The 10,822-nt window shown below is 40.9% G+C and overlaps 1 protein-coding gene across 1 annotated transcript; it reads left to right on the forward strand.

Moving 5' to 3' along the window:
• Nucleotides 1-1,420: 1,420 nt before the first annotated feature.
• Nucleotides 1,421-9,602, forward strand: LOC113144597 (FERM domain-containing protein 7). Its single transcript, XM_026330768.1, has 12 exons — nt 1,421-1,540; nt 5,479-5,583; nt 5,669-5,711; nt 6,122-6,200; nt 6,504-6,601; nt 6,799-6,913; nt 7,124-7,271; nt 7,434-7,529; nt 7,618-7,781; nt 7,917-7,985; nt 8,213-8,288; nt 8,382-9,602. Exons 1-12 carry the CDS (start codon nt 1,421-1,423, stop codon nt 9,600-9,602), a joined length of 2,334 nt encoding a protein of 777 aa, XP_026186553.1.
• Nucleotides 9,603-10,822: the final 1,220 nt, after the last annotated feature.

A 10,822-nucleotide genomic window follows, 5' to 3' on the forward strand; every position in this document is an offset into this window, starting at 1 on the left:
AATTCATATTATTCTCTCTCACACTCACACACACACACACACACACACACACACACACACATTAAGTGTGTACAATCCTCTACTCATAGCATGAATGTTCATACTGTCTTAGATGAGACAAAACTATTTGGGCTTATTTCAGTTTTCAGTGAATAAAAATGATAAACTCTGTCCACATCACAGCAAATGAACTGCCTCTAAAACCTAATATTGTTTTTATTTTGATCTTTCACTTACTGTTCATGTGTTTCATGTTGTTTGTGTTGATCACATGATGCACCTTTTCACCTAGGGCACAGACAAACAGTATTTAGGAGGATTTGAACGGCAGTACAGTGTAGTACAATATAAAATACTGTAGTAGTACTCAAATACAAGTGACAGGCTTCCACTAGCTACACTTTCATGGCACTGTGGGTCCAGGTTGATTGGATAAAGCAAAGACAAACAATAAGACAAACAAACAAACCATAGTTCTGCGTTAACCTCTGTGGTGGACACGTTGTATTTATTCTGCTGGTAGCTTGAGATAATGTTTTGAAATGGTTCAGTGTTGTGGTTCTTACCGACCAAAGAGGGAAAGCCCTCACTGAAAATCACACACACGAGGCCTCCCGCTTGTCTCAGGTGTCATGGACCAGACTTTTACTGAAAACACACGGTCTACACCATTAACCATCACGTTCCTCTGCGTGTGTACTCTCTAAACACGTCGTGACACTTTTTCTTTTTTTTTTTTTTTTTTCTTTTTTTTAGCGGCGAAACTTTGACAAAAAGCTAAATGAGCCAACCGCCCCGATGACGTAACAGGCTTGTGTCACCTGAAAGCAGTCCGGGTCAGGTGGCGCTGAAATTGTTTCAGGGCCCGGGAGGAAAATGTTAAGGGGTAAATGTAAACTCCACATCAACTAACTACAATAAAACAAACAAACAAATAAAAGGCAGTTTTATGTTAAAGCCTCATAATTAGTAACTTAATATTATAATTTATAAATCTCTGCAGTGGTTATTTTAAGTTCCGTACACTTATATAGCCATTATTGTGTGATGACGTTTAATATGAGGAGCCCACGATTTTAAATGCAGGACCTGTTACTGGTGTGGTGCTAAAACATGTGCTTAAGAAAACCAGCTCAGGGCTGTGCACCGGTGTAAGTGGCACCGAGGCTGCTACAAGTGGTCAAACAACGTCACCGTGCCATTACGCATCTGGAGAGCGCGCGCCACAGATCCTCTGAGGAGCAGAGAGGATGATGATGATGAGGAGGAGGAGGAGGAGGATGGTGATGGTGATGGGGATGGTGAGCAGGAGCGCATGAAGCACAGCTTGGCGCGCTGATGCGTCTTGCGGATTTACTTTCGGGATGTAATGGATGAATATCGCTGTTGTTGTTATTCCTCCCGAGAGAGACACTGAGACATGGGGGACCGGAGCAGGCGGACCCGGAGTCTCACGGCCAAGTCCCGAGTCTCCAAGGAGACGAAGCTCAGGCTGCGCGTTATCTTCCTGGATGACAGCGAGCGCACGTTCGAGGTGGAGGTAGGCTTGTCACCAAATGAAATAGTGGATTTTATGATTTATATTTATTTATTTATTGGTATTTAGTCTATTTCATTGCAAATGGCGTCATTCATCAGTGCAGTGTTTATTGCTGCATTTAAAAAAATTGTTTGTTTCTATTTTGTGGTTTTGTTTCTCTTCTCCCTGTAAACAAAGAAAATAGCACACTGTTGTCTTTGCACATTTAGGACTTTATAACCTTTGTTTATGTATTACAGTGTACAGAGTGTGTACAGCATACAGACCTTCTGTGTGGTTGAGAGGTTTAGTATAAAAACAGTTAAATATATTCCTTAGCATTGTACAGAAGCGACCCCAACCTTGGATTAGCCTATGACTCATTCATCACTGAAGGCTGGGTTCCTCCCACCTAGTCACAGTTGGTGTCTATAAATGCAAGCAAGTTTTATAGAGTGACCTTACCATGCAGAAAATTAAACTGGCAAACTAAATCTAATCATCTGAAAGCTTTAAATTTCATATTCACCATACTGTACCTTAGTACCTGAGTGGTGAAATAAACCACAGGAAACATAATATTGAGAGCTGATCCTCAAATGCACCTCGGCTGTGTTTTCTGAGGGATTTCTGAGAGTCTTTCTTGATCCTAAACTATCCATAAATTCTAACCACCAAAGCCACAGTCATTATCCACCCATGGTTTAGTGCTCATCATTCTGGACCCATGACGTCCTGCTACTCAAACCTCTGGGCTGCTAAAAGATTTTCTCAGTGTCTTTGTCTTCATTAAAAATCAGAAGACAGAAGAGCCCGGGAAACACAGGGTGACATGTAACAAAGGCCAGATTTGTATTCCATACACTTTGCATAGTTGCACTCCCAGAAATAATTTCCAGCATGGGATCAGCCCAGTAGCTACTGCCTCTCATGCAGTGCATTTTGTGAAAAGCTGCAGCCCTGAATGGAAAAAGTAGATGCTTGTAGAGCTACAACAGTAAATACAGAGATTAAAAACAGTTTTTAAATATCTTCAAAAATAGAAAAGCACAGAATTAGAATATTTTTTTTCTATTTTTAATCCACACAGTTGCAGATATTTGCAAACTGTCAAACATCTGTGTGATGTGTAAACAGCTGGAACTGAAATGTAAACACTCTGCTGTCTATGAACTGTCATGTGCTCGTCTATCCAGGTCAGGAAAATCAGGGATGCGTTTTTCAACATGGTGACGTCGCCTGCAAGGCAGTAATGCCATCTAAAAAGGGACTGTCAGTGTGTGTGTGTGTGTGTGTGTGTGTGTGTGTGTGTCTTGCAGTGTCTTTGTGTTAGCAAAGTAGTGCTTTCTCTGTCAGTTTCCCAGCAGCCTCTGGGATATTAGCAGGATCTTAATAACTGTGAGATGAAGGAGAAACAATAAAAAAAAAGAGAGGAAACCAATAGATGAATGAAAACAAAAATAATGTATAGTGTCTCTGGTAAACAGGGGAGGTAGTAAGTGTGAGTTACAGAGCAAACCTACTCTGCAGTGACAAAAATAGGTTTCAAGTTGCTTCAATGTGTGATTGAAAGTCTCTCCTCTGACCCCAATCTTCTAACCTTCAGGGCAAAACCCCAATATGATCAGTGGATGGATGGATGGATGGATGGATGGATGGATGGATATTGAAGTATGACATAGAAAGATTCATCCTGAATCTCTCTCTTCTTTTGAAGTGTAATTTATTGGCCGTTATAAAGCAGATACCAATTTATCTGCAAATAGCTCATATCAGCCGATTACATTGGCATGCTGGTTTACGTGTCAGGCTCCAGAAATATAATTACAGCATTTCTTCATTGAAAGCTTTTCAGCCAACCCATAACCCAAAGCATATTTTTACACTTATATATGTGTGTGTGTGTGTGTGTAATAGTATGCCCGAATGCCTCCTGTAATGTTCCTTCTGTTAGGCAGTGCTTTCAGATCAGAAATAGTATCCTAAATCTGTGTATCTCTGTTAAACTGAACACACTTAAAGCACAACAGTAGCCTGTATGTAGAATTTGAAATGTGTGACTTGGATGTATGTTCCCCCTTTGTCTGCACTGATTTTCTCCAGGACCACCAACCTTTTCCCACAGCCCAAAGCCACGCAGGTTAGGTTAACTGGTGACTCTAAATTGTTACTGGTTGTCTGTCTCTATGTGTCAACTCTATGATCCAGGGTGTACCCCACCTTTCACCCAAGTCTGCCTGAACTTGGAAGATTGCCTGAACTTGGATGGTGCTCCCAGAAAAGATTGATCTTCACAACACACCTTTAAATTTATTGCACAAGTTACACACAGTTTTATATGTAAAGTTATTTTAAAGTGTGTTCATCATCATTTTCAACTTCCCAATGTTTAGAAGCTCATTGCAGGAAAACTGGGCCACAGGCTTATTACAATCTGTCATCTAACTCTGCCCCCCCACCGAGTTTTTTATTGTCAGACTTTTATTTTGATGACTCAAGGGGCATCACTTGCAGACAATTATCAGACTTGCTACTTACTTGCATGCAATTTTAATGTACATGAGTATTTCAAATAAGATCGTAATTTAATTATGATAAACATATAGTCCACATACTTTAGCATTAAACAGACTTACTGCATTAAAATAATCATTTACTTGGTTTTTTTTGAGAGGACAGTTGTCAGCAGAGTGGACAGTAAAGCTGCATTAGGCCCAATGTTACTCTATTACACTCCATTGAAAGTAACTGCTCTGTTGTTCCGGGGGCGGCCATTTGTTTCCCCTAATCACGGGTTAGGCCTATGTTCTCTTTATAATCGGTTCCAGCTGCTCTCTCCCTCCTCTTCCTCCCTCACTCATGACAAGTTAATGAGGGACATCCAGTGACCCCCTGCCAGGGCGCTAAACACCAGACACATAAAAAACCTTGTGTCGCTGCAGTAAGGGAACAATGCACAAACACTATATTGGTAATTAGAGAGATGAGAGAGAAAGAAAGAAGGATAGAAGGGGAGAAAGAGGCATAGGAGGAGAAAAATAGGAGCGATAGCACAGAAAGTGAAGAATTCAGAGGAGGAAAGAATAAGAACAAGTGTGAAGGATGCAGAAAAGTTATGATGTGCACATCCCTGCTATTCTCGGGCCAGATTCACTATATGGATTTAAGCTCCTAAAACTTGACATGACTGAACCATTTCCACATTGCTCTTCATAGCAAATGCTTAACATGAAACGGCACAAAGCTCATTACATCATGCTGACATCTGACCAGGCCTACTGAGCACTGACCCAGGGACCCATGGGTCAGAGCCTCTGTTCAAAGTGACTGTTAATGTTTCTCGTTGGGAAATCTGTGAAATGACTACAAAGAGCCTTAAAATGACCTCAGAGAGACATGAAATGGTCAAAAGCACCTCCTTGAATCTGTGGCTGTTGTGACTATGTAGAGGGAGTGGGTGTGCCTAATATATGTGTCTGCACATTGTCTAATAATCCATCCACACGGATTTGATAAAAGCTGACAAAAATATTTCTTACAACTCAATGAAAATACAGAGGCAAGAGGAAGCTTATAAGGAAGGAAAAGGAGCAATGAGGCAGTATAGGAGAAAGTAAGAAAGATGTTAGGGAGGAAGGAGAGATGAAATGAATAGATCAGATATGGATTTTTATCAGACATTTTCATTGGCAGTAAGGTCAGTACATTTTCACCAGAGATGGCAAGTGTTTAAATGTAACCTTCATCCCCTTATTATACTTTACCTTTATGAAACATCAACAGACACGCACAGAGCACTGTGCAAACTCTCATTATGCAAAATTCAAGTGAAAAAAGTAACTGAGCTATACCACATAGTCCCTTGAGTATTTCTGAACTGCATCCTCGATTTAAAAAAGTCTAATTATCTCTCTCATTTTCCTGCCATCATTTTAAATGCCCTTCTCTCTCGCTCTCAGCAAAAAGTTTTAGGCGGCGACTTCTTCAACAAAGTGTGTGGTCATCTGAAACTGTTGGAGAAAGAGTACTTTGGACTGGAGTTCAGACACCACAGTGGCAACTATGTACGAAGCGTAAAAACACAGACACGAACAAAGTATTTGTGGGGAATATTTGCTTGTTTGACCATGAAGAATGCTTCTGTTGCAGGTGTGGTTGGAGCTGCTGAAGCCACTGGCCAAACAAATCAAATGTAAGTGACAGAAAGTTTCCCTTGACATTTAAGAAAAACTCAACAAATAATACTCCAGTGGTATAAAAGATGCAACGTACATTCCATGTCTTGCTTTTCCAGGGTCATTTCTTATTGTTTGTGTTTAGATGACCAAAGTCTAATTAGTACTTATAAGAGTTCATTCACATTCACATGACTCTTCAGAGGTAATTGTCTGCAAACACTGCTGATAGCTATTATGGTATATTTGTAATGGTGCTAATTTGGTGCTGAAAAAGGTAAACAATTTGTTAAATTAATGGCAATAATGAAGGAGAATTTAAAATTCTTTCCCATCTGAAAACCTAGTAAATGTTCACTTCTGTTTCTCCACCTTCTTTTCTTGAACATCTGCAGTCCCGCCTTTAATTTTCCTTTCTCTCTGTCAGACACCAGCGACCTGTTCTTCAGGTTCATAGTCAAATTCTTCCCACCAGACCCAGGGCAACTTAAGAGAGGCCTCACCAGGTAACAGTGTTTGTGTTTGTGTACTGTAAGTATTTGTAAATCTTTGTTTTTTTTAATTCTCTTTCAAATAGTAATACTTATTATATGTACAGTGGGAGAGTATTTGCTAGATCCATCATCTGCTTTACTGTAATTTAAGTTCTCTTACAGGGAACTGTATATTAGACTAATATTTGTCAGAATGGACATATGTGTCCTATTCCAATACACTATGATGAATGCTTTTTTAATTACACATAAAACTGGTGAAAATATTGTAATCACAATAAGTAGGTGTGTGTGTGTGTGTGTGTGTGTGTGTAGGTATCTTTTTGCCTTGCAGATAAAGCAGGACTTGTCCAATGGCAGTCTGACCTGTAATGACAACAGTGCCGCCCTGCTGGTCTCTCACATACTGCAGTGTAAGCAGAAAACATGTTCATAGTACTCGTCAGTAAATCTAAAACAAAACACAACAAACTCTTAGGCGACTCTGGTCAACCTGCGAGGAAAACAATAACTTTGTAGTGGAAAGCATATGGTCATAAATGTAACTGTGTATTGTACATATTTATATGTAAGAGCTAATTTATTGAACATGTTTGTATGTGTGTTACAGCAGAGCTAGGGGACTATGATGAGGAGATGGACTGCCAGCATTTAGAGATGAAGCAGTATGTCCCCAACCAGGAATATCTGGACCACAAGATCATCAAGTTGCACAAGAAACACAGGTACATTTACAGACAGAAATACTCTCTTCTTTACTTTTGGCATAGATGTTTTCATTTTTACTCCAAATATAGCCACCAAATAAAAAGTAAAGGCTGCAAATCTTTAAACGCCAAGATTTTTTCATGTCAAACAGAGAATCCACAAGACGTGGTTGGAGAATGGGTTTAAGGTGATTCCAGGAATGTGTTTGGTCATGTCTGTCTCTGCAGAGGTCTGCCTCCAGCAGACTCAGATATCCACCTGCTTGAGGTGGCGAGGAAGTTGGACATGTACGGCATCAGGCCTCACCAAGCCCACGATGGAGAGGGAATGAGGATCAACCTGGCCGTCACACATTCTGGAGTACTGGTCTTTCAAGTATGCGGTTTCAAACATACATATGTGACATGCCACTACATCAGCCAGCAGTAGGTGGCAGTAGCCACATTAGCAAAGAGGATCTTGGGATACAGTGGCACTAGTGAATGTTGTGCGCTGACATTTATATTCAAGCAGCTTTACTTTGTCTGTGTTTTCCAGGGAAACACCAAAATCAACACGTTTAGTTGGGCAAAAATACGCAAGCTGAGCTTCAAACGCAAACATTTCCTCATCAAGCTCCATGACAAAGTTGGGGTGAGGACCAGATCAGACAGTAATCACCAGACCTCTTAACTGCAATTTTTGCGTGTATTAATATGAGTGTTGTGTCATGTCCATCCAGCCATCATGTAAGGACACACTGGAGTTCACTATGGCCAGTCGTGATGTGTGTAAGTCATTCTGGAAGACGTGTGTTGAGTACCACGCCTTCTTCAGACTGGCCGAGGAACCAAAGGCAATACACAAAACACTGCTGTCCTGTAAAGGCTCCAGCTTTAGATACAGGTAAAAACACTCTGGACTAAAACGCTAAGCAAATATTTTATTATTTACATCTGTGCTTTTTCTACTGTGACAACTCGAAATATCGTTCGTGAAAAAGGCCTCTTGTCGTTCAGTGTTGTGTCTTTTGTGTGGCAGTGGACGGACACAGAAACAGTTGCTGGAGTGTATGGGATCAGGGGAGAAGAAGCCTTCACACTTTGAGAGGTGAGAATAGATTTTTACCAGCCAGACATATAAGATCCCTGGATCAAACAAAACACTGATACTAATGCTTCAGTTTACCTCCAAAAATAAAGAAATGCACCTAATATGGGTGCCACCAGAAAATATGGAAAATATTCCTATGACCTTCAGAATAACATTTAGAAAAGAAATAAAGCAGCCTGATAAAAGATATTGTTTGTGTGTATCATCTTTTCTTTGTTCTGCAGGAGCCATTGTCATTCGGACTTTGACCCCAGACAGTGTCGATCTTCTCCTGATCTCCTCACCGATGTCTCCAAACAAGTAATAAAAACATTTAGAGTTTATGAAAAAATGAAACATGGTTCGATGCAGCTCTACACAAGTCTAATGTTTGTGTGTGTGTTACTGCCTCAGCTGTATGAGCACTCGCATGTGTTCCCTCCGTCGGGTCATGCCTTGGAGGTCCGAAGTGAGGATGAGTTGGACCCACACCACAGAGACGAAGACGACATCGAAACTGGGGAAGGAAGAGCTAAACGCAGCCAATCATATGTTGAGGTCACCCACAGGTCCCGGCCTCTCTCACAAGTCACCCCCCACTCTTCGTCTCTCCACCAGTCAACACCGAAGGTAAGATCAGCTTCAACATCTGTGATGGAGGACATGAGGAGCAGTCGCATCGGGGCGCAGCGTCAAGCCCAAAGGCTAGCTGGTGTTTATGGCAATCGCTCACGGCGCCGGCCCAATCCCCAGCCACACCCAGATGCTGGACAGCAGTTGGTTCTCCTTTACCCAAACAATCCTGCTTACCAGTATCACCCCATCCTCCCAACATTCCCATTGGCTGGTTCCTCGCCACTCAACCGACACCCCTATGTAACAGACTATGTTACAGTTTCTTCACTGGAGCGTTTTCCACAGGCAAGGAGGGATTATGTGACAATGGATGGTCTATCTCGGCCATCTTTCTACCCTCTAGGCCACGATTCACCGTATTCTTCACCAGTTAGGAGAAACCTTCGTCCCACTGGATCAGGTGGGCTGGGATTGGCCAGGGTCTACCAGCCAGGAAGCAATGGTGCAAGGTTCTTGGGTGCTGGACACACAGAGGCGGGGCATTACAGCGATGACTCCAACTTCCTTCCAGGGCTGCCTCGCCGTGTGGCCAGCCAACCAGATGTCAAATTTCATCTCTCAAGGAGTTCAAACCCTGCTTTCAACCCTGCTTCTGAGTTTCGGCCCCTTGGTTACTACCCCCATCTCACACGCCCCTCCAGACCCACCTTCCTCCCACTAAACTCCTCCCCTCTGCCTGAACGCCCTAATTCGCTATGCATGATGGGAGGCACAACAGGAAGTTACAGTGACTCAGACCCAGAGGTTTTCTACCCATATTACTGCCCACCACCGCCCCTAGGGAAGGTGGTACGGTCCAGCGGACTAGCAAGGATGAGGTTTTCCTCTGGAAGTCTTCAACTGGACGAGGAGGATGAGGGAGAGGAGGAAGAGGATGAGGATGGAGAAGGGAAGAAGAGAGAAAAAAAGGAGTTGAAGGATGAAGAGGATGAAAAAGAAAACACAGAAGGAGGTGTCAGGGCCAAAGGTTCAGCAAAGGTTACCGAGGTCACACTGTAGATGAAAATTGGAATTAGAAATGGAAACAGTTAAAAGGTTCATGATATCACCACGGACTATAGATTAAAAAATATATATATATATAATTTGAAAAAACGGTTTCATGTGTATGAATCTATCACTATGAATCTGTAAAGACACTGAACATGTGGCAGCATCTATTGGTAGAAATCAGGAGGTAAACAGTCTCCACATTTATTTGAGGTTAAAATGCTTCACTTGCTTAAACTATGGGGAAAGACACTTGCCCTTTAACGCAAAGTTCCCACCAGAAATTTAAGTTGCTATAAAACTAGATTTTTGCAGCTTTGCCTGCTGAGAACTCAGATCATGGCAACTTCGCTAAAAATATGTAAGACGCGGCAAAAAGTGATCAGATGACAATCTCTAGGCTATTGAAACGTCTTCGCTAGAGAAAAAAAAAGATGACTGGTAAAATTATTATATGCAACATACCAGCTTTGGTTCAACTTTGACCTCCCGTAACTTAGCACAGAAGGGAGCCCATCTGGATAAACCGTTGGTTAGTTTATAACCTGTGTGATCATCTGTTTGTTTCTTGCATTGTATGACCTTTTTTTTTTTTTTTTTTTTTTATCTATGCCAACACATCCCAGCAATTACTCCTGTGAGTTATCACACCAATGGCCAAAGCTGTAAAAATAAAACAAATTGTAATAAAGACTAATAACAGTAATAAACAATAACTTACTTAGATAGTAAGTTTTGTTTGGCCGTTGGAAACAGTGGAAACGACCACTGTTTAAAGAAGAGCTTTTCTGAGTATTTTCTTTATGGGTTTGAAAACTTACTGAATAACTTTCTGGGTGATGTAGTCAAGTAATGCGTTTGTTATTTTCTATGACTGGTTCTTGTGAATTATGTAGAAATATGTGATATGAAGGACTGTTTATATAACACAGTTTGTGAATAAAGGATTATACACAAAAATATAAAATGGATCAAATTAATAGATTATTTTTATCATATAAATAGTATAATATTATACAATGGGTCATTGCACTGAGGCAATCAAATTATACAGTTATTAGATATAGACTATGATAATAAAACTAACAAGTTTTACAAGATTGTTAGAAATAGCCCCTAAATATATTCCCCCAAATTCAAACTCTACAAAGATGAAAACTAATAAACTTGACCATCATTTTTTTTCCCTCATAAAATTCACATTAAAAAAAAGAAACTAATGAAACGGG

This window comes from Mastacembelus armatus, chromosome 18, assembly GCF_900324485.2.
Source record: "Mastacembelus armatus chromosome 18, fMasArm1.2, whole genome shotgun sequence".
In the NCBI taxonomy this organism is placed as follows: Eukaryota; Metazoa; Chordata; class Actinopteri; order Synbranchiformes; family Mastacembelidae; genus Mastacembelus; species Mastacembelus armatus.

What these genes read in the sequence shown, in the direction of transcription:
- LOC113144597 (XM_026330768.1), top strand. Translation starts at nt 1,421, where the DNA reads ATGGGGGACCGGAGCAGGCGGACCCGGAGTCTCACGGCCAAGTCCCGA. An exon ending in ACTGGCCAAACAAATCAAAT is followed by an intron (nt 5,712 to 6,121) that starts GTAAGTGACAGA and finishes TCTCTCTGTCAG; the next exon opens with ACACCAGCGACCTGTTCTTC. An exon ending in GGTCTCTCACATACTGCAGT is followed by an intron (nt 6,602 to 6,798) that starts GTAAGCAGAAAA and finishes TGTGTGTTACAG; the next exon opens with CAGAGCTAGGGGACTATGAT.